The 25,410-nt window shown below is 30.5% G+C and overlaps 2 protein-coding genes across 2 annotated transcripts in view; both read left to right on the top strand.

Moving 5' to 3' along the window:
• The window catches only part of LOC141325832 (integrin alpha-9-like), a 48,459-nt gene extending 43,667 nt beyond the window's left edge, over window positions 1-4,792 (top strand). The window contains exons 11-12 of the mRNA XM_073834563.1: window positions 3,245-3,339; window positions 4,775-4,792. Of these exons, the coding sequence (XP_073690664.1) occupies window positions 3,245-3,339; window positions 4,775-4,792 (113 nt within the window). The remainder of the gene's footprint in view (window positions 1-3,244; window positions 3,340-4,774) is intronic.
• A 271-nt stretch (window positions 4,793-5,063) lies between these two features.
• LOC141325158 (integrin alpha-9-like) overlaps window positions 5,064-25,410 on the top strand; it is an 82,343-nt gene continuing 61,996 nt past the window's right edge. The window contains exons 1-4 of the mRNA XM_073833656.1: window positions 5,064-5,141; window positions 6,849-6,894; window positions 7,013-7,167; window positions 10,798-10,958. Of these exons, the coding sequence (XP_073689757.1) occupies window positions 5,087-5,141; window positions 6,849-6,894; window positions 7,013-7,167; window positions 10,798-10,958 (417 nt within the window). The 5' untranslated portion in view covers window positions 5,064-5,086. The remainder of the gene's footprint in view (window positions 5,142-6,848; window positions 6,895-7,012; window positions 7,168-10,797; window positions 10,959-25,410) is intronic.

Genomic DNA, 25,410 nt, shown 5'->3' on the forward strand with positions numbered 1-25,410 from the left:
AAAAAAAGTTGGAATTGTGAGATGTAAACTCGAAATTGCAAGGAAAAAAAGTCAGAATTGTCAGATAAAAAGTCACGATTACCTTTTTTATTCAGTAGCAGAAGCGTGCTTCCATAGAAAACAGCTATTTGAAATTAAAATAATATTTCACAATGTTACAATTTTTGCTGTTTTTATGTTCAAATAAATGAATCCTTAAATAAAATAAGAGACTACTTTCAAAAACATTTAAAAAATCGACTCCAAACTTTTGAACAGGAGTTAAACTGTGCAATGTAAGTGTCCTACTGTACACATCAAATCTGGAATATTGATTGAATTCAAATGATCACAGCAGCACATGTTGCAAGAATCATATTTCTGCTGGATTGGAGACAGATATTGTTTGTCAAGTAACTGGAAAAGATATTTAGATGTGAAGCAGATTCAAACCTCAGATATCTCCTCTGCGACTAGTGTTCTCACTCTCGGTTTTCCTGGCACCCCGCTGTCCAGCCAGAGTTTTTCTTGGAATCTAGTTTCGCTCTTCACCTGATGCATTACTTGATTGTAGCTCTACTTTCTGCATGTCGCCTCTCTTTTTGTAATTTTAGTACAGTCTGTCTTCTGTTCCCATACAGTAACTGTTACTGAAAGTGTTCAGGGACGCACGCTGACCATCACGTAATTCACAAGCGAATCCATTAATGTGGAAATGAGACTGTAAGAAATTAGAGCTAATTAAAATGGCCTGAGGAATATCTGATAAGTGGAGACAGATGTGTCAGATTAAACAGGAAGTGAATCTTTCCGGTGTAGCTCAGCGAGGGGGTTGGCAGCATTTAGAACAAGAAACTAATTCAAGCAATCAAGAATCCTTGCAAAAAAAAAAATGATGCCGCTGCCTATATGTATTGAGAAGCATCTGTGATGAACTGTTCAGAGGTCAGTGTGGTAGTAAATGTTCCTTTAGGAGGCTGTAACCATGAAGAGATTACAAGAGGTTAACCGGTTTGCATTTGACCTGCCTTTATTTGGGTCTTTTTATTTAGGTCAGTAAGATTTTTTATTTTTTTTTTTGAAAGAAATGAATATTGTAGTCAGAAAGCATGCATTAAATTGATAATATTAGTAAAGACATTTATAATGTTACAAAAGATTTCCATTTCAAATTACATCAAAAAAATAAAATAAATCAGTAAATAAATAAACTGTTTACACATTGATAACAATAAGAAATGTTTCTTGAGCAGCAGAATCAGTGTATTAGAGTTTTAATAATATTTTTAAAAATAATTTAAAATAATATTTTAATATTTTATTTTAATTTATTTTATTATTACCTGATCATTTAACAACACTTGGCTTAGAGACTTAAAAGAGGCTTAAAAAATCATCAGCCTTCTGTTTGTGTTATTTGGGGAAAAATAGTATCTGTTGCAAGCTTTATTATTTTATTTTATTTTATTCAACATTGTTAATAATAAAAAATGTTTCTTGTGCATAAAATTTGTATATCATAATGTTTTTTAATTTAATTTAATTTAATTTAATTTAATTTAATTTAAAACCTACTCACCAGCAACACTTGGTTTAGAATAAATAATTGTATATAATTAATATTAATTATAGAAATATAGTATCTATGTTGCAAGCCTTATTTTATTTTATTTTATTTTATTTTAATATTATATTAAATATTATATTTAATATATTTCCTAATCAATTAACAACACTAGGTTCAGAGACAGTGAATAAAAAATCATCAGCATTCTGTTTGCATTATTTTTGGAAAAATAGTATTTTAATTTTAATTTATTTAATTTTATTATATAATTTTATTTAATTTTAATACCTACTCATCAACAACACTTGGTTTAGAATAAATCATCATCAGCATTCTGTTTGTATTAATTATGGAAATATAGTATCTACGTTGCAAGCTTTATTATTTTATTTTATTTTTCATAAGAAATGTTTCTTTTGTATAAAATCAGCAAATTTCTGAAGGATCCTGTGACACTGAAGACTGGAGTAATGATGCTGAAAATTCAGCATTGCCTCAAAGGAATAAATTAAATTCTAAAATATATTAAAGTAGAAAACAATTATTTGAAATTGTAATAATACACTGAAAAAAATTACTCTGAATTTACTACATTTTTTAAGGTAAGTGGTTGCAATCAATTTATTTTAGCTACATTAGAATAAAAAAAATGTTGAAAATTAGTAGACTAAATTTGTTTAATTGTAGCTCAAATAAATTGATTGCAACCACTTACCTTAAATTTAGTAAATTCAATGCGTAATTTTTTTCAGTGTATTTCAAAATATTACTGTTTTTACTGTATTTTGGATCAAATAAATGCAGCCTTGGTAAAAAGAATATACTTATTTCAATAACATTTAAACATCTTATCAACCCCTAATCTTGAGCACTATTGTATAAAAAGCATAAATGCATAAATGTAAAGGTTTTGCATGTAAATAAGCCAGTAAACTGTCCCCAATACTGTACTGAATGGCCAGTGCTTCAGATTTATTTTTTGTGCTGTTACATAAATGTAAAAGTTTCCGAAACTCAGCACATTGAAAATATGTGCTAGTGAAATGTGTACTGCTGTTTTCATGCACAAGGGATTTTTTTCTGACTCAGTTTCAACCCCCCTGAAGTTTCACAGACCTTTACAGGCTCTCAAAAACACGTAAGTGTCCATTAAGTGACTTAGCAGAGCATCTCTCAAACAGAGATGGGCTTAAGGCAAACAGGCATTTATTGGGGTCCTGACACACACAAATCCACCTCTAGCGTTTCTATTCCAGTCGTGGGTCTCCGGCAGTCTGACCTAATTCAGCTCCACACTATGCTGTTTTGTTCTAGCTTTTATGATTGTTGCTTGTCAGACCCTACAAGCACAATAAGATCTTGAGTAAAAGCCAAGGCAGACTGTATGTTGACTGTATTATGTCAGTCTGTACAATAATGTCTCAGCTAAGACTTTTGTCATTGTTAGCCCATTGATTGAGTAATGCCATGTTCTTATATCTTCAATTACATACAAAGTTCAGATAGCAGCCCATAAAGACTCCAAGACTTATGAGTTTGCCCAACAAGAAAATAATAGTTTTAAAATTCCTAAAATTGATTTCAGGTGACAAATTAAATTGTGGTCAATATTGTACAGTGTGTACCCCGCTTTATTCAGTATTTCTCCCTTGTTTCCATTTTTCTCATTGACTTCTTTGCTTGTGTTTTGTGCTGTAGATGTGGCGATTGGTGCCCCTAAAGAGGATGACTATGGAGGAGCTGTCTACATCTATCATGGTGATGCTACAGGAATAATTAACAAGTACTCAATGGTAATCAACCATTTTATTTATTTATTTATTTATTTGATGTATTTTATTTTATTTTATTAATGTAATGTAATTTATTTTTATTTAATTTTACTATATTTAATTAGTTTTATTTAATTAAATATATTATTTTATTATTTCTTTTGTTATAGATTTATCTAATATTTTATTTATAATTTTGTTTTTATTATTTCAATCAATGTACTTTTAATTCAGTTATTTTATTATTTATCATTTTATTTTATTATTTTTTGTATATATTTTTTTATTTTATATATATATATATATATATATATATATATATATATATATAAACATCACGTTATTCAGAGATGTAATACAAACCCCAATCTTTTTGTTTTTTTATTGTAAACAAAACAATTTAAAATATTTTAATATTAATATTTTATTATTTTTATTTTATTATTTTATTTTATTATTTTTATTTTATTTATTTGATTAAATTAATGTACCTTTTATTTAAATACATTTTATTGTTTAATATTTTATTTTAATTTATTATTTATCATTTCATCTCATTTATTTATTTATATTTAATTTTATTTGCTACTCATTCAACAACACTTGATTCAGAGACATGAATACAAATCCCAATCTTTTTGTTTGCTTGTTTTTTTATAGTAAACAAAACGGTTGTATTTTTATTGTATTTTAATATTTGTTGTATTATTTAATATTACATTTTATTATTTATTTTGTTTTAGAATTATTTTATTTGATCTTACTTTAAGTTTATTTTATTTTTCATTTAATTTAATGTTATATATTTTTATTCGTAGTGTTTTTATTTCATTAAATTAATGTAATTTTTATTTAAATTAATTTTTGTAATTTAATATTTCATTTTAATTTATTTATTTCGTTTTAATATTTTTGTTTTTTTTTATATTTTATTTTATTTTCTACACTTTCAACAACACTCGATTCAGAGATATGAATATGAATCCCAATCCTTTTGTGGTTTTTTTTTGTATTTTTTAAATATTTATTTTATTTTATTATATAATATTATATTGTAGTATTTTTGTTTTAGAATTATTTTACCTTATTAATTTAATGTAATTTATTTTTAATTTTTTTAATATATATCTTTTTAATTTATATTGTTTTTATTTTATTATTTATTTCATTTTAGAATTTAATTGTATTTAATTCTACACATTCAACAACACTTGATTCAAAGACACAAATACAAAGTCCACAAGTTGAATTATTTATTTATTTTATTTAATATTTATTTGTTTTATTTGAATGTTGTCTGCTTTCAACAGTACTTTATACTGTAGACTATTCATTTAGATTTTTTATTTCATTTATTTATGGTTTTATTGAGCTTGATTGGTGACTGTATTAAAATAAATCTGAAAGATTGGTTTAGTTGGCGGTGCATCTCTTGTTTTACTGCGAAACCTTATAGCTCACTCAGTTTGATTGATAGCTAACCAGTAGGTCCAGATGGAATCCACTTGCTTTTATGCATTTTCTGTGCTGAGAAGTAGGAAAAATACCTTAAATGGAGCTGAGAGTGATACACTAATATTGCAAGCTGAAATCATAATCAAATTAGCTAAAATATTTAATAAATGTCTAGAACATTGTGGATGATTGATTAAAGATTTGGTGTGTGTAGAGGTTAATACTAGTGTTTCTGATTTATTGACGTGATTTTCTCTCTCACCTGGTTTGTATGCAGAGATTGTCTGGGCGAAGCATCAACCCCACCCTCCAAATGTTCGGCCAGTCAATTTCCGGCAATGTGGACATGGATGGAAACGGATATCCAGGTTTGGCTTTGCTTTAGACACTTGGCTAGTTCTGCTCTAATGAACATAGAGAATGTTCCGAATTAACTAGATCAAAACCAACCACATTCAGTGAGAAACCACGACCGGTGCCAGACCACTCACATTGGCTTGAGTGCGATCTCCGCGTAAAGATGGGAAACATGTAACGTTTTTTACCGACCTTCAGTGAGTTTATTTCCATCCTGGAAACCCCGAAGTATTAAAATTTAATGTGTAACTTATGACACAAGTGATTCATCAGAACATGTGATTTGTCCAAAGCGACTGGGCTTATGATGTAAAGCTGCTGTAAAAACGCCCAGATGATCCTTGTCGTCTTTTCTTTTTTTATATAGCATTCGTGGAAGACTCTTGCGTAAAACGGGATTAATTATATGATGGAGAACGTTCCATTTTGTGATAATCCAGGGAATGTAGATCCAGTGTTTGCTTAATTTTCTTAACCGTTCTTTGACACGTTCTGTCTGCTGTGGTCGGCAAGCATTTTGTTTACAGCATTCCAAAGTGCACGCCAATTAAACAAAGACCAGAGAGAGCTTCATCTTTTATTAAAAAAAAGAAATGCTTGGTCTATTTAATATATCTGTATACTTACATGTGAGTTTTCTAATTAGTGACCCTGGACCACAAAACCAGTGTTAAGTAGCAATAGCCAAAAATACATTGAATGGGTCAAAATTATCCATTTTTCTTTTATGCCAAAAATCAGTAGGATATTAAATAGAGATCATGTTCCATGAAGATATTTTGTGAATTTCCTACCATAAATATATCAAAATTGTATTTTCGGTTAGTAATATGCATGCCTAAGAATTTTATTTGCACAGCTTTAATGGTGATTTTCTCAGTATTCAGATTTTTTTTTGCACCCTCAGATTTTCAGATAGTTTTATCACGGCCAAATATTGTCCTAACAAACCTAACATCAATTAAAAGCTCATTTATTCAGCTTTTAGATGATGTATTAATCTCAATTTCAACAAACTGACCCTTATGACTGGTTTTGTGGTCCAGGGTCACATTAGTGGTCATAATGATTTGTACACAACCTTATGTAATGCACTATGCTATGAAAAAAAATATATACATTATTTGTATTCATTTTTAATTTTATACTATGATAGTGTTAATTAATATTTTGAATGTATTCATTGTTTATTTTATTTTTTTTGCCATTTTTATTAATTAAAATATATTTTATTTTAATTAATTACTAATTTAAATTAGTATTGTATAGCATTATTTATTAATATAATATATTTAATACAATATTTTTAGTAATTTAATCATTTTAATTTTAGTAGTTTTAGTATTTAATTTTTTTTTAATTAGTTGCAAGGCAACATTTTTTTTTAGATTTTTTTCAGATTACATTTTTCATTTAATATTAATTTTATATCAGCTTTATTTCAATTACTGATTTTAATAGTTTTAGTTTTCGTTAACAATAACAACGCTGGATTGTACCTTCATTGGGTCAGTACTGTCAAATGTACATCTTTGGACCTTGCCACCCCAAAAAGTTTACTCTGAAGGTGTATAATAGTGTTAAAGGTACACTTTTTGCACACCTTTTCTAATAATGTAGCATTACAGGGTTTAAATAACAAAACAGGCTTTATATAACCGTGTAATTATTCCAGACCTTTAATTCTAAAACTTTATTGTTTGTTTTTCCCATATCAGATGTGACGATAGGGGCGTTCATGGCTGACAGTGTGGTTCTGTTAAGGTAAATTCTGCACTTCTGATCCAGCAAAAGCTTTTATTTACATCAATTACTAATTGGTGTTCTCTGATAATCATCCATTCGGATGTAGCTTTGACTTTTTTGCTGTTGTTTGTGACAGGTCCAGGCCGGTGATCTCTGTGGACGTCTCCATCTTTCTGCCCGTCTCGATAAACATCACAGTACCGCAGTGTCATGAGGGCCCTCAGCATCTCAACTGCTTCAACGTCACCGTCTGCATGAGCTTTCGAGGAAAACATGTACCTGGCCACATAGGTTAGTCTCTGTGGAATTATTATTATTATAGACTTTATTTGTTTGTTTTTGGAAGTGTTTTTGGTTCAGAGTGCTATTTTATTGTATTTTATAAATTGTATTTGTATTGTTTGATATTTTTTTGTGTTATTTATTTAAAATTAACATTTTTATACAATTATTATTTTTTATTGTATTGTATTTAATTTTTTTTATTTTATTTTTTTTATTTTATTTTTTTATTATTTAATATTTGTATTATTTTATTATTATATATCATATATTTATTATTTTATTATTATAATTATTTTTTATTTTATTATTTATTATTAATTATTTAATCTTTTATTTTATTGTTTGATATTTTGTCTTATTTATTTAAATTATTTAAAATAAGATACATGTCTTTTTATACAGTTATTCCTTATTTTTATTTTTATTTACGTTTATTTTATTATTGTTTTAATTTTTTATTATAAATTTAAATATTTATTATTATTATTTAATTTATTGTGTTTTATTAATTGTATTTTATTATTTTGTATTATAATTTTTTATTTAATTTGATTTATTTTTTATTATTTAATCTTTTATTTTATCGTAAAATTTTTTATGTCTTATTACTTAAAATTTAAATAAATAAGACATTTTTATACAATAATTTTTTATTGTGTTTTATTATTTAATTTCATTAATTTTATTTTATTATTAATTTAAATATTTTTTTATTATTTATTTTATTGTATGTTATTAATTGTATTTTTGTATTATTTTTTATTTATATTTGTTTTTATTGTGTTTTTTATTTAATATTATTATTTTTATTATTATTTCTTTTTTTATTTTATTGTTTGATATTTTGTCTTATTTAAAATTTAGTTTTAATTTAATTTATTGTTATAAAATGTTATTGTTTATTTATTGTGTATTGTTACACATTTAACAACACTTGATTACAAATATGTATAATCAACAAGTGTCTGCAGACACATTAAACCCATAATAGATACTCTTGTTTATAACCAAACCACTGTCTTTTTGCTCTCCTGACCCGTGGTGCTGGAGGTCAGTGCCTGTTGTGCTGAACTTTATTTCACTCTATCAACACGCAGACAAGCCTAAAATAGACTATTATGAAATATTATCACATCTTAGATACAAAAACATCAATTCACTATGAATCACTTTTGGCCCTCCCATGCTGTTGAGCGATCACACTTAGTTTTAAAATTGCTCAGAAAAGACTTGTTTTTCATTAAATCTAAGAGTTTTGTTTCTGACGTTTTGTCAGCTCTATTTTTGTTACTCAACTCAGTGATCTAAACTGCATGCGTTTGACAAGACTTGACAAGATGGCCACCATGCATCCATAAGGGTTCAGCACGAATGACCGCTTGCTCAACTTTTGGGTGTGGCCACTGCTTGCTGAGTGGGTGTGGCCTTATGGGAGATGGAGTACAAAAAGGGGGTGTTACATAATGGGAGGTTTCTGGGAAATACAGAGCACTAGTGTTACTCCACTTGGCACCCGCATTGGAAAGTACTGCAGCACCTTGTGTCTGGGTGACGCCTGGGTTCTGTAGGCTGTAGTGAGCTCATGGTGTGCTCACAGCTGGTTGTATTAAAACAACCATCCCCTGCATTGGTGCAGGAGCCCCTTCCTGCTCGCAGACATTGAGTAGAGTAACGCCCTGTGAGAGCAGCAGGGTAATAATAGCTCTTACTCAACGTCAGGATCCGAGCAATGGTCCCGCAATTATACGTTTGACCCCATCTAGGTGAATTTCATGAAAACTGTCAAGAAATTCATCAAGTTGTGGAAAGAAAGCAGAAGCAGCTATTTCTGGGGCCGCGTCCAAGGGGTCTGCGCTTTTGATCAATTTCTGGATTTTGGAAAAGCTTGTAGGTGTACTGTAGATGGATGAATCTCACCTAAGAGATCGTCTGGATCGTATGTCATCCCAAAACCAAAAGAACAAAACGTAGTTATATTTTGGATGAAGAACCTCAGATTCACGAGATTTAAGATTTTTATTTGGCAAATACACATATACAGAATTGATAAGTGCCCATTTTTAGGACATTGCCCTATTAAAAGGCCAAAGTTTATTTTTTGACATCATTTTCATGACAATTCAGCACATTTACTGTCGGTTCTGTCTGAAAGAAATCATTATTATCATTATTCAATCATTATTATGACGTGAAAAAAATATCATTTGAATTGTATGGACAAATCGTAATGGTATTTGTTATAATAAATGTGTTAATTTAAAAATACATCATTGTAATTACAGTAATCAGAATTTTGGGGGAAATTTAATTCATTTTATTTATTTATTTACTTTTATTTAGTTTATTCTTTATATTTTATATTTTATCAGTTCCTTTATTCATTCACACTTTATTCATTCATTCATTTAATATTACTTTTTATTTATTATTTTTAATATTATAAAATAATATTATTTTTTTATTTTAATTTATGTTTAAATAATTTTTTTAATTATTTATTCTTTTATTCCTTTGCATTTTATGTTATTTTATTTTTATTTTTTATTTTGGCGTGAAATATCACCCACACATTTCTTTGTAAGATTCATCAGTACATTTTGGTGTTTTATTTCATTTTATTTTATTTTGGCATGCAATAATAACCCACATGTTTCTTAGGAAGATTCATCAGTAAATTAATTTTAATTGAATTTTATTTTTTATTTCTATATTAGCATGAAATATAACCCACACGTTTCTTTGGAAGGTTCATCAGTACAATTTATTTTATTTTATTTTATTTTTATTTTTATTTTTAATTGTTATATTGGCATTCATTTTTTTAAAGGTTTTTTAACAGTGGGTATTATATGCCAAATTTTACTGCATTAGCATTCATCTGAAAAATGTATTAATAATAAAATAAAATAATGTATTACTGCATTAACAATAATATGCGTTAAAATGTTGTAATTGTTTTAAAAGATTATTTAAAAAGTAGGTATTACAGGTCAAATTTTATTTTTTTTAATTATTTGTTTTATTTTATTTTATTTTAGCATAAAATATAACCCACACATTTCTTCAGAAGATTCATCAGTAAATTATTTTATTTTATTTTATTTTATTTAAATATAACCCACATGTTTCTTTGGAAGATTCATCATTATTTTATTTTATTATTTTATTTTATTTTATTTTATTTTATTTTATTTATTTTATTTTATTTTATTTTATTTTATTTTATTTTATTTTATTTTATTTTATTTTATTTTATTTTATTTTATTTTATTTTATTTTATTTTATTTTATTTTATTTTATTTTATTTTATTTTATTTTATTTCTTTTCTTCATGTGATTCATCAGTACATTTTGAACCATGTTTTTCCTACATGCCCTTGCCATTTTCTCAGACTTCCAAAAATGAATCAAAAACATTTAACTCTTGGACAAGGCCCCAGAAATGTTCTTGTACTGTTTTTGCTCATTTCCACGACTTTGACAGTGGGAACTTGACATCTTTCTTGACTCTGTTTATAAATCCCCAAAATCAGCCTGGAATGCTTCTGATAGCGAGTGTTGAGAAACAAGCATGTTTGAGAGATGTTTACACATTGTTGTCTTACTGAAATGTGGGTGTCTATTTTTCTCCTCAGAGTTGCTGTACAATCTAACCGCAGACTCAGATAAGAGACACAAGGGTCTGCCGCCGCGGGTGTATTTTGGAAACGGTGGAGAGCAGACAGGTGCTGTAAGTCAGCGTTTCAGCCTGGAGATCAACCGACAGCAGTGCCATCAGTACACGGCTTACGTGAGGGTGAGTTTTACTCAGATATCCCCATACTTTATGCTGTGCATGTTCAGGCTTCAGGGATTTGTCCTTTAAATGTGAAGAAGTCTTGTATTATCCCTTAATCAGCAGAAAAACTGAAAGAGACATGATTCCTGTCTTCCTCTGAGCCAGTTTACAACTGTTGGTTCAGTTCTCAGCCCATCTTTACATAGGCTATATTAATAACTCTGATGACATTATTTTATGGCTGATTCCAGTTTCCACATTTGACCGCTTTTTTTTTATTTTTATTATTATTTTATTTTAAATTTTATTTTATTTATTATTCATTCATTATTTTTTTAGTTAAATGCTAATGTAGTAAAATTTGTCATGTACTTAAAACATATTTTTAAAAATGTGAACTTTTTTTAATTTAATTTATTTTTAATATTAATTAATGAATTTTTCAGATTAATGCTAATGTAATAAAATTAGCCATGTAACACCCAAAAATCTTAAAAAACAATTAAACACAGATAAATGTTAATGCAGCAATAGGTTATTTTATTTTATTTTATTTTATTTGATATTTGACACCCACTTAAAACAAATCTTAAATGTTAAAGATTAATGTTAATTCAGTTATAGATTATTTTATTTTATATTTTACTTTATTTATTATACATTCATTCATTTTTCAGCTGAATGTTAATGTATTGTAGTAGTGTAGTGTACCCACTTAAATTTTTTTTTTACACAGATTAATGTTAATGCAGTAATACATAATTAATTATTAATTTAAAAAATCTTAAAAAATGAAAACATTTTAATGCAGATTAATGTTAATAAGTAGTAGATTATTTTCATTTATTTTATTATTTTATTTTATTAAAAATGTATTTATTATTCATTCAGTAATTTTACAGTTGAATGCAAATGTAGACAAATTTGGCATGTAACACCCACTTAAAAATCTTTAAAAAATGAAACCATTTTAGTGCAGTAATGCATTATTTTACTTTATTTTATCATTAATGAATTAATTTTTCAGATTAGTGCAAATGTAGTTAAAAAATGGCATTTAACACTAACTTTAATAAAAAATCTTTAAAAAAATAAAAAATGTAACACAGATTAATGTTTTTGCAGTAATAGAATTTGATTTTACTTATATATTTATTTATATATTAAATACATTCAATAAACATTAAATGTTTTTTATTTAATTTAATTATATTTTTATATTTATTTATATATTAATTTTTCTTATTAATGCTAATGTAGTAAATATGGCATGGAATACCCACTTTAAAAAACTTAAAAAAAATCTTTAAAAAATTAAAACATTTTAATGCAGCTATTTATTTTAATTTATTTCATTATAATTTAATTCATCAATTTTTCCGATTAAAGTTAATGTAAAATTTGGCATGTAATACCCACTTTTTTCTTTTTTTACATTTTAATGCAGATTAATGTTAATTCATCATTTTATTGTATTTATTTTATTTTTTTATTCGTTCATTAATTTTCAGGTTAATGCACAAAAATTTGGCTAATGTACTAAAATTTCAATACAAATTTATTTTATAAAAATACATTAAATTCCTGATGGAATACAATCCCAGCCTACTTTGTTTCTCATAAATTACGCCATTTCATAAGGAAATATGTCATATTACCAAAATAAATGGGTTGTGAATGCCATTTCATGTTGACTTAAATATGGCCCGTTATCACAGAGGTCTCTGTATCAGTGAGCACTGTATCTGAATTCATGCTGGTCCATGTGATGTTGTTTGCACTTGTCCTCGACTGACCCGCCATCTTTTCTCTCCCATGACCTGCACTGAAGGTCAAACAAACTTTATTGCTGAACTGTATTTCACTCCATCAACATGCACCAAATAAGTCCATGTGCGTTTTTCTGTAATTGCTTCAAAATAGTTGTTGCTGGTTGAAAAATGACTCTTGCGCTGTACTCTGAAGCCTTATGATTGATTTGAGCCACCGGATATCTTGCCTTGAAAGGATGTCAGACATATCCATGTGTTTGGTGCCAAGCTTAAAGCTCTGATTAAGTCATGTGGGAGCTCAAAAGAGAATTTCACTATAATAAGTGACCTATAATAAAGTCTCGCTATCAAAATGAAATAGCCACCGTCAGGTGACAAACAACTACCTTTGAATTGCGGCGCTCTTAATGAGAGACCTTGTTTGGCGACTCTGCCGAGAGACAGTCGGGCTCTTGTTGTCTGTCTGCTGGTAACAGTCTGCTTCGGTCAGCGTCAGTATCCTCAGGGCAACGTGGAGCTCCAGCTCTAACAAGGAGGCCCACACAGAGCCTGTAAATTTCACTGGCGCTGCTTTATGAGCCTCTGCAGGCCACTTCTCCGTAGGGGAGCTTCTTACAGGAAGGGTTTGCCCCATACTACGCTCCTGTTTTTTGCTTTATGTGGAACAGCTCATGATGCAAATATTCATTAACTAACAACATGACAGTAGAGTGCTGGGTTGCTGACCAAGTCTTCTTGCATTTAATCAATTATATTCACACATGGTTTGCTTTTGTAGCTGTAACACTGATGAGGGTCAATCTACAAAATGGTGTGCCTTTTGTCTTCCTTCATTAACATGTGCGTAAAAAATGACTTTAAAAGTGAATGGTTAATGGTTTTACTTTGTGTGTTTTAATGTAGAACTGTATTTAAATATATACAGCGTTTACATACTATATTTGTTTAAAGTATAAAATTAATATGAATTAATATTTAAAAATGGTGATTTTACATATTTTTTTAAATTGTCAATAATAGCTAAACATACGTATTATATACCATATATATATCACAATTTTTTCATTTTTTCTTTCTTTATGTCTGTCTTCAGTGGCATTTTAATGGCACATTAAAAATAAAAAAATCTATAATTATGAGATTAAAGTTCTAATATTTTGAGAATAAAGTCGAAATATTTTGAGAATAACGTCGAAATCACAAGAATAAAGTCAAAAAATTTTGAGAATAAAGTTGAAATTTTAAAACTAAGTTGAAATATTTTGAAAATAAAGTCAAAATATTTTTAATATAACGTCGAAATTACGAGAATAAAGTCAAATTATTTTGAGAATAAAGTTGAAATATTTTGAGAATAAAGTCAAAATATTTTAAGAATAAAGTCGTAATTTTGAGAATAAAGTCAAAATATTTTAAGAATAAAGTCAAAATTTTGAGAATAAAGTTGAAATATTTTGATAATAAAGTTGAAATATTTTGAGAACAGTTAAAATATTTTTAAATAAAGTAGAAATTACAAAATAAAGTCAAAATTTTGAGAATAAAGTCAAAATATTTTAAAAATAAAGTCGATATTACAGAAATAAAGTCGAAATTACAAAAATAAAGTCAAAATATTTTAAGAATAGTCAAAATTTTGAGAATAAAGTCAAAATATTTTGAGAATAAAGTTGAAATATTTTGAGAACAGTTAAAATATGTTTTAAATAAAGTAGAAATGACAAAATAAAGTCAAAATTTTAAGAATAAAGTCGAAATTTTAAACTAAAGTTGAAATATTTTGCAAATAAAGTCAAAATATTTTGAGAGTTGAAATTTCAAAAATAAAATAGAAATATTTTGAGAATAAAGTAAAAAAGAATAAACTAGAATAAAGTCGTAAATTTCGAGGAATAAAGTTGAAATGTTTCGAGAATAAAGTCGAATTTTCAAGAATGAAGTTGAAGTTTTTATTCTCGACATATTTTAACTTTATTCTAAATATTTTTGCTTTATTCTAAAAAAACACTGACTTTATTCTCAAAACATTGTGACTTTATTTTCAAAACACTGACTTTATTCTCGTAATTTTGACTTTATTCTCGAAATATTACGACTTTAATCTTATAATCTTTTTTAAATTAATTAATTTTTTATTTATTTTCTTTATTTATGAATTCAAAAACATGTAAAAAATTATATGAGCAAAAGCCTTTAAAAATAACAATTTCAATTTTGAAAAGTTACATTTTCATACAATGACCCTTGAAAGTATCTATGCTGTAGCAAAGTGGAGACGTACTGCATCTTAATATTTCATCTGGTTTGTAGTCACTGCAGATTTGCGTCCTCATCTGTCATTGTACATTTGATGCAATCTCTTTCTCAGGCTTTTTCACTGATGCTCTAATGAGTCGCCATTGTCTATTTGACATTTAAGTGTTTTAAAGCAACTGTTTTGGACCAGGGAATCACAAACACAGGTTTATTTGTTTTAATGGCTGGTTAATGTGTGAGAATATGAACTTAATGTTGTCAAAAGGTTGTGGTTGTGTTCTGGGTGGGCAGGCAGATCTCACTGGGTGATCCTTAATGGATCAAGCAGCATAAACAGCCTTCGTCTGAAGTAAAGACACTCGTTTATCTGGAAGGCCACACTTGTCTCGGTAGACTTGACATGAATCCTGTCTGTCAGTGGGGGAACTGCTGTACCTCAAATTACAGTCTGAATGTCCCGCAAAGAAGGGTTTACAAGTGTTTCCATCCAGGTTGAGTCTTTATTAGCTCCATGTGGAGATCTTATCTGGTATTGACTACTTTTTTTAGTTCGCTCACCTCTCACGTTTTCTACAGAGCATGTAAATCTAATCCAGTATTGAATTTGCACTGCTAATTATAGTATGAATTCAATTATATTCCTAAGTACACAGTATGCATAGAAATTGTACAATCATAGCAAACACTTTCAGCTTCGTCTGAAGTTAATTGACCTTGTTAGCGCAGCTTTGAGTTAACCTGTCAGCCGTTTGTAAGTGAGATGTACTTTTATTGCACAGTATTCTTTGTGCGTTTGTGAGAAGTGTTTGCATTAGCAGGGCTGCTGTTTAAAGTTTGTGTAAGAAAAGTATCTGCGCCTGTGACGTGTTTTAAGATTGTTTAAACTGATCATGTCAGGCATGGCTTTACTGCGGTTTTATTATGGATATTGTCAGATAGATATGCTAGCATTCACGTTTGGCGTCTGGAAGATGTTTTTTTCAAGACCTGAGACAGAACAAAGTATCTTTCTCTCAGCAAGGCTGCATTTATTTGATCAAAAAATTTAGTAAAAATAGTAATATTGTGAATTGTTGTAATTTAAAATAACTGGGTTTATATATATATATATATATATATATATATATATATATATATATAGATATAGATATAGATATATATAGATATATATATATATAGATATATAGATATGAATTCAACTGAAAAAACTTGTGAAAAATATCTTTCAGGTGGTCAAATAGCAAATAGTGGAGCTCTGCAGCCACCTACTGGTAAAAGTTATTTGTAGTTGTTTTTTTTACTTTTAAAACTGGATTTTCCAAAAGATGGGCAAAAATCTTACACTAAACCATGTGAAATTATCCATGTTATCCCCATGAATTAAAGTTAGAAATGTGGGTCTTTTATAAAGTGAATTTTACATAAAAAAGCAGTTTTTGTATAAAAACCCATTTTAAAAAATATTTATTTATTAATTTATATATATTTAAAAAATATCACTAACCCACTGAAAACTGCACAAATGTAGAGTAAAAACTTTAATAAACTGAAAAATATACAGTACAGACCAAAAGTTTGGACACACCTTCCCATTCATTTGAATGAGAAGGTGTGCCAAACTTTTGGTCTGTACTGTGTATATATATATATATATATAGAAATGCATGATAAAATATGAAAGCATGTTTCCACTACGGATAAATATTAATTAACTTATAATTTACAAAATGTAATTGTGACTTTTTATCTCACAATTCTGACTTTCCTTCAGAGAACCGCAAGGAATAAATGCCTGAATTGTGAGGGGGATAAAAATCTCAAAAAGTTACAATTATTTTATTTTATTTTATTTTATTTTATTTTATTTTATTTTATTTTATTTTATTTTATTTTATTTTATTTTATTTTATTTTCAAAAATGCATGATGAATTATGGAAGCATGTTTTCACCGTGGATAAAAATAAATTAACTTTTATTTATTTTTATTTTTTTTATTAAAAGGTTAGAATTGCATGATAGAATCTCACAATTATTACTATAATTTTTTTTATTTTAAAAAAGCTGAATTGCATGATATAAACTCTGAGAGTTAACAATTCTGTGAAGAAAAGTCTGAACTGTGAAATATAAACTGATATAAACAGATATCACACAAATACCTTTTTTATTTTTTTTATTCCATTTTATTCCAAAATTCAATTTTGTTCCAAAGTTGTGAGATGTAAACTCAGAATTTAGAGAAAAAAAGTCTGGAAAAAGTCACAATTAGCATTTTTATTTTATCCCACGGCAGAAATGGGCTTCCACACTATTACGGATTCCCATACCAGCAAGTTATAAAGGGTAAACCTTGTATGGGTTTGTCAAACAGCACTCAAATATGTTCCAAAACACGAGTGTGTTTGTTCAGTCGGCGAGCTCAAAGCAGCACAAATCCCCCGTCATCAACCGTGATTTGGCTGCAGTCCCGAGGGCCGGTCTGCACGGCTATCCTCTCATTTATCCGGGTGTTAGCGTCTCCCCGCATGAAGCCGGACCCCCACTCACTAGCTGAGGTATGCTAATGGAAAGCAGCTGGCTCTCCAGAGGGAACCTTCACTCGCTCTATAGTAACGTCACAGCGGTCCCGGAGCTGCTGTTGTGTCAACTGGAGCTCTTTCTCTGGTCCCCCAGTGACATTGAGTTGAACACATTCAGACTCACTGTAGTTCACTATATTTAGTCACGCAGACATTGCAGGAGAACGTTTGCATGGACCTTTGTCTTGATTTAAGAGAGCTCTGCATGCACTGTTTTATTTTGTTAACCTTGGTTTCTGAGTAAAGTAAATACCTGCTGATTTAGGGCTAGTTTAGGCCAGTGAATGTGATATTTCTATTGGCTGAAATGAGAAATGAGATTTGGCATTTGATTGACTTTAAAGGTGCCATAGAATGCATTGAGAGAATATTTAAAATTGTTCTCTGATATCTACATAGAAGGTATGTGGCATAGGAAAGGGCAAAAAATCTCCAGAAATGGTTTTACAGGTCCATTTACAACCTTAGGATTTGCCCCTAGAATGAAAGGCTCTGTTTTTGCCTTATTTGGAAGCTTCATGAATATTAATGAGCTCTGCTCTGATTGGCTGTTTCACAGAGCTCAATAGCTCACATATGGATAAAAATATATATTTAATTAGGAGCTCTAGCCACTTTTAATATGCGGTTTGTTGAATCTGCCGTTTTGAATCGCAGACAGTTTAGTCTGATTACTGTGATCCATGTGCTCTGTGTAAAGTTACAATGCAGAGACACAAGTACTTACCACACAAGTTGAGCTGCTGGTCAGTGATACTCCAGATCTGTAAATCATTCGCCATCATCAGGCAGTTATTTCTCCATCATTCACCATCATCAGCGCACTCATCTCTCTGTTTATGTGGTAAGTGAAATCCTATGTATAGCAATGTAACAGGCTAGCGCTAGCATTAAGCTAACCGTGTCCCTTCATTGGCTTGCCTTGTTTTACTGATGTGCTGACGTTACCGATGATTGGACCGATGCAAATGTTGGAGGCGTAACTATTAACGATCCCGGGAAAGTTTTGTAACAGTCGGTGTTATGTTGGAATTGACCTATTTTTCAGTGGTCTTTTGCAAATACTAGATTTATATAAGAAGGAGGAAACAATGGTGTTTGAGACTCATGGTATGTCATGTCCATGTACTGAACTGTTGTTATTTAACTATGCCAAGGTAAATTCAGTTTTCCATTCTATGGCACCTTTAAAATCGTTATTAAAGTCTTATTTGTCACTGCATGACCGGGGCCTTTGGATTAGTTTGTATGAATATTTCTGACAGAGATATAAAGTGTCCAATCACAGTTTGTTCTGTTTTTATGTGCTGTTTGGGTGGCGAATATCTGAAATATTTGCATTGAATATTATTTGAATAGTTTCTTACTTAGCATAACAACTACTATAAAAGTCTGTTAAGAGAGTGTAAAATAGTTTTTAATTGGTTTATTAACATTTATTTTTGTATTTTTGTATATAGTTATACTGTATATAAATATATATATTTTGTATATATTGTAATATATTAATTAACCTGTTACCATTTCAACGCACCACTCATGGTACATAATATCCATAAATATTAAAATATATATATTAAATACAATTAAGGTCAAAGGTTTACATACAGCTTGCAGAATGTGCAAAATGTTATTATTTACCAAAATAAGAGGGATCCTTAAAAATGCGTGATATTTTTTATTTACTACTGTCCTGAATAAGATATTTCACATAAAAGATTTTCACATATTGTCCACAAGAGAAAATAATAGTTGAATTTATGTTGAATTTATGTAAAAATTACCCTGTTCAAAAGTTTACATATACTTGATTCTTAATACTGTGTTGTTACCTGAATGATCCACAGCTGTTTTTTGTTTAGTGGTAGTTGTTCATGAGTCCCTTGTTTGTCCTGAACAGTTAAACTGCTCACTGTTCTTCAGAAAAAGCCTTCAGGTCCCGCAAATTCTTTGGTTTTTCAGCATTTTTGTGTATTTGAAACCTTTCCAACAATGACTGTATAGTTTTGAGATTTATGTTTTCACACCGAGGACAACTGAGGGACTCATATGCAACTATTACAGAAGGTTCAAATGCTCACTAATGCCTCAGAAAGAAAAACGATGCATGAACAGCCGGGGGTGAAAACTTTTGAACAGAATGAAGATGTGTTGATTTTTCTTATTTTGCCTAAATATCTTTTTTTTTTTTTGGTTTTTTTTTTAAGAACTGCCCCTCAGAAGCTACAGAAAATACTTACATGTTTCCCAGAAGCCAAAATCAAATACACAAAAAAGCTGAAAAACCAAAGAATTTGTCAGACCTGAAGGATTTTTCTGAATAACAGCAGACAGTTTAACTATTTAGGACAAACAAGGGACTCATGAACAACTATCACTAAACAAAAACACAGCTGTGGATCATTCAGGTAACAACACAGTATTAAGAATCAAGTGTATGTAAACTTTTGAACATGGTCAATTTTCTCTTGTGGACTATATGTAAACGCTTCTATGTGAAATAATTTACTCAGGTCAGTATTAAATAAAAAATAACATGTATTTTGTACGATCCCTTGTATTTTAGTAAAATAATTAATGTTTTGCATATTCTGCAAAGTGTCTGTAAACTTTTGACCTCAACTATATATTTGATACAATAGAAATGATATCAGTCCATGAGACTAAAACTAGCTTAAAAGTTGCCAAGATATCTGTTGAACTGTATAATAGAGTTGTGTTTATCTTTATTCTGTTATATCTCCAAACAGACACAGTCAGTGAGATGGCCTGCAGCACTTCCTGTTTAGGGAGGTACATTGCAGCACAATCCAGAATTAGATGTGATTTAATCAGCTGATATTATTGAACACATTCTGCTTTTCCAAAGCTTGTTGTGGTTGGTTTGACACAACTTTTCCTGTGCACACTGAGGTTAGAAAACTTTGTAAAACCCCTGCATCGAGCCAAATTAAACAAGCATCTACAAGGACTTCTCGAAATCTAGTAAAGAGTCTACTTATAATTTCCCCCTGCTGGAATAGTAGGCATTACGTAAGGGATTCGTGTTGATCATTTTAAACATGTTTTTATTGGCACAGGTTATGGAATATCATACCAGACTGCCAGATGTTCTTTCTTTGCTTATTTTTAGCTAGATAAACTGCATATGTGGTGCACCAGCACCTGAGAGCAAGCGAGCAAACGTTTTTTCAACGTTTTCTGATCATGATGGATGTCTGAGTTTGTGGGTGATGTTGTTGGGAAAAACTTTTAGTTTTAGTTTTGAGTTGAGTAGAAGATTCGGCTGGATTCTTGGCTTTGCCATTGCCACCCTCATGCTAAACCATTCACTTCATCATCTTATGTCTATTTCACAATCCGTGATTCATGTTTTTGTTTTTTCTTTTTGGCACTCCATGCACAAGGGGTCGAAAACTGCTTGGGTGGATTTTCCGTATTGCATGTACAGGGATGAGTGTTGAAGCGAGGTTTAAATGTCCATGCTGAAGGATGAGGCATTAGAGGCTTCAACACTCAAATGAGCAGAACCAGATGCAAGGGACAAATCTATTTCCTGTGTTATTGTGATGGCCACACACACTGTTTTCTCTAGTCGGACGGAAATGGCAGAGTGTTTTCTGGACAGTTCCAGTAGATGTGGGTCACCCTGAATCCCATAGCTATAAATTGGTTTGAATGCCTATATACACAAAAGTCATTGTAGACTCAGCTTTATAAAGAGTATTTTGTATTTGTGTAATATATGATATATTCTATTATGTATTTGTATTATTTTAGAATATACATAATATAATATATTTTGCATGCATTTTAAAACTAGTTTAAACACTCGAATATATAATAATATTATATTATATTATATTATATGAAAATATGCTTTGCATCACCTGAATAAATTACATAACATAAATTAAAATAGAAAACCGTGAATTTGAATTGTAATAACAATTTTTAAAACATTACTGCTATATATTTAAACAATCTCAATTATATAATAATATTATTATATTTTTTATATTATATTATATTTTTATGATATACATAATGTACAATAAAAATACCAAAATGCAAGTATATGGAAATTATAACTAAAAACACAAAAACTCAGTTCTCAGTTCTATATTCATTATATAACTTGGTATAACACAGTAATATTTCACAATATTACTGTTTTCACTGTATTTTTTTTATTTAATAAAGTATTTTTTTTATTGAGATTTATACATTTTCTGAATAAATAAGCTTTCCATTGATGTATGGTTTATTAGGATATGACAATATTTGACCAAGTTACAACTATTTGAAAACCTGGATTCTAAGGGTGCAAAAAATCTAAATATTAAGTAAATCTGATTATTATGTCATATTATTTTATATATGATGACTGTCAGATAGTTGTCAACCTCATATTGCATTTACACATTATGCAGTTACAATTTTTTCCAAATGTTTGGAAACTCCCCAGAAAAGTGGGGTTTTGGACAATATTGGCATGAATCCATTTTAGTTTGTGATCATTTTGCACTGATACGGGACAACACAAACTGCGAAAACATATGTTATTGCATAAACAGTTTATACATAGAAAAAACTTTTGATTCATCAAAATATCCACCATTAGGATCTACTACAGCTCTGCATAATCTGTGCATCCGAGCTGTCAGTTTATTCAAACATTGACTTGATATATTACTCCAAGCCACCTGAAGGACTGCCCAAAGATGATTCACACTATGCTGATATCGTCCACAATGATATACTTTGGAGGGCAGTGTACATCGCATCATCTTGTGTGCTGATCAGAGGTTATAGCTCATGCATACTGTACATGTGCCATAGATATCACTTGCTCAGCGATACCAAACCCATTAGTTACAGTCCCTCGTGAGATTTAGGATTTGTAGTGGAGAAGCTAAAGACGGTCAGATTTCTGTAGCTGTGTGGTTGTTTTGTGATTTGTCTCTGATAGATCTGTTTACTATGTTTATGTAAACACCTCAAATCCTACAGGCTTTGCTGATGTATGTAGTCCACTTCCAAAGCCAGCGATGTGACGTGTGCTGAGGGAGCCAGTGAGGATTGTAATCAATAGCATATCAAACGCAGCCCATTTGAAAGTGTTCCTCTCCTGCTCAGTATACAACTCTGACACAGTTAAGCTCTCAACACTCAGGAGTTTAGTCTGTGCTGTGCTGAGTTACATAAACTGCTTGCAAAGTTGTGGTCCAGACCAAACTGTCTAGCTATCTGCTGCCTACATAGGCAGCTGTCTTCTAAGGCAACATCCTGAGCAATTGATTAAGAGCTCTTTAAACAAAGCGACTGCTTGATTCACATTCTTAACGCATTAAATATACATAGCACACGCACATATTTTAATAGAAATGTCCCATTTTATCAATATCTTTTAGCGATATGCACTACCAAGTTTGGGCTCAGTAAGAGAAGTTCATTTTCAGAACAAAAATTCAAAGTTAATGTACTCATCCCCTTGTCATCCAAGATGTTCATGTCTTTCTTTCTTCAGTCGTAAAGAAATTGTTTTTTAAGGAAATATTTCAAGTGGTGCCCTGAATTTAAACTTCCAAAATGCAGTTTCTAGCAGTTTCTATATTTGCGGTATAAGTGCCAAAATCCATCTCAATATATTTTTACAGCTCCTTTTTTAGGAGCTCTGTCAAAAACAGGTCGATTTTGGCCCATCTAATTAATATTCATGAGCCTCTCTTCTGATTGGCCTGTTGTTTTCTGAGTGACGCACAGCCAGGCCAATCACAGTTAACTACGGTTATGTATCGTTGTAGCCGAACCCAGAGCCATAGAGAGAGCCTAGCCTGCTGATACTCAACAGGATATTTCAGAATGATCATTAATGTTTTTTCTTTTTCAAACACCGAATGCAGTAAGCTACATAACTGTTGCTTCAGTAAAGCCCCTTTCACAATGCGCGCTGATTCTGGAAAATTACGGGAACGAGCGCTGTGTGAACAAAAGCCAGAACCATAAAGGCAGTGTTATAGTGATGATGCACGTTATCATGCGACTCTTCACGACGAAAAAATATGTGCAAAGTGGAATGAAGCGGCGATCGGGCAGAGCCAGCTCCTCACTATCAGCACTGAAGCACAGTTTGTTCAGGTTAGTTTCAGTTTAGTGAATCGTACGCGTCGCATTACATCTCACATCCAAACGTCACATGTCTTATGGGTTGTGTGTAAAGCACGCACAGATTCCGGAAAACAACTGTGAATGAACCAAATTAAACAACTCCGAAACAAATCATGGGACACATTATCCATGTATTTACCGGAATCGCTGTGTGAAAGAGGCTGAAGTTGACGTGCCTGTGGTCTCTTATATTCACGTTGTTCTGAAGCCTGTGCAATGATGTAGTTTCGACATCTATCGACTGAACAGGGTCGACTTGTTTTCATGTTGTTGTTGCTTAGCAATGTTATGGACACGATGTTGTCTGGGTTTGACAAAAGGAGGGTGGGACGTGATTGGTGTTCGGGGTGGTGACTGAAGGCGGTGACTGAGTAGATCGGATGTCACATCTTTGCGGAAGTCACAGCGGCTCGTGAAAATGAACAGCTACTTTAAGCAGGCTGTGTGCAGTTTACTGTGGATTGACTGTTTTGAAACTCATATGGTAGTTACATAGCCCCTAGACCTCAGTTATCATGAAAAAAGCCAGGAAATTTCGATTTTGACAATATGGGACCTTTAATTTGGCCTGAATTAGGCAACTTAGAAGGCAGTAATTTAAAGTGATAGTTCACCTAAAAATAAAAATTCTGTCATTAATTACTTTTCTTTGTGCACTAAACTATGTTCTTGCCTTTCTGGGACTTAAACGTGGTAGTTGCATTGCTGTCTATGCAGTGTCAGAAAGCTCTCGGATTTCATCTGAAATATCCTAAATTGTGTTCTGAAGATGAACAAAGGTCTTATAGGTTTGGAGAGACGTGATGGTGAGTAGTGAATGACAGAATTTTCATTTTTGGGTGAATTATCCATGTTTTATCCGTCAGGAGCCGTGTCCTAGGCTGCCTACTACGTTTATGAACAGAGTTATGTGTCACACAACACTGATACTATTTCTTATACACACACATACTGTGTCAGATCCCGCAGCGCTGATTTGGTGGTATTCATAGCTCTGACCCAGTGAGAGGAGAGGACTAGGCCGTTTGCCACACTACCGGCTTTGTGTTGCCACATATAACATAACGCCGCAATTCCTCCAATGCCATTCCACGGGCTTCATTTACGCCCGGCCAAGAAAGCTGATACAATGAATCCGCACGGCAGGAAGGTAATCATATCCAGCTGTCTCCCATTAAACACGCTCACGACTCCAGCACCTATTTATAAAACACGGTGACGGAAAAATATTAAAATGCAGGAAACCCACAGCACCGACAATAAATGTCGTGGAAAGAGCTCGGAAACAGTCAAAATGGCAGAAAACTTCATGTGAAGTAGCCAAGCGTCTGTTTAGTTGCTTGCTGAATACAGGGAAAGTAGACAGCATGCAATCCAGGGAAATTAGACAGCTTTTTATGTAAGTATTACAGTTATACTTACAAAAAACCCAAGCTTTATATGTGTTATATTATATTTGGGAAGTAAATGCATGTAATAAATGATGTTAAGCTATTTATACAAACTTGTTATGGAGATATGAGTCAATACGAGGTACCTCTGACAATTATCACATATATATATATATATATATATATAATAATATGACATCATATTTAGATCTATATACAAAGTGTATTAATAATTAAATATACTGTAATATTTAATATTTATTTAATTATATTTGAGTGTCTAAAATAGTTTTAAAATTG

This window comes from Garra rufa, chromosome 2 (genome assembly GCF_049309525.1).
Source record: "Garra rufa chromosome 2, GarRuf1.0, whole genome shotgun sequence".
Classification (NCBI taxonomy): Eukaryota; Metazoa; Chordata; class Actinopteri; order Cypriniformes; family Cyprinidae; genus Garra; species Garra rufa.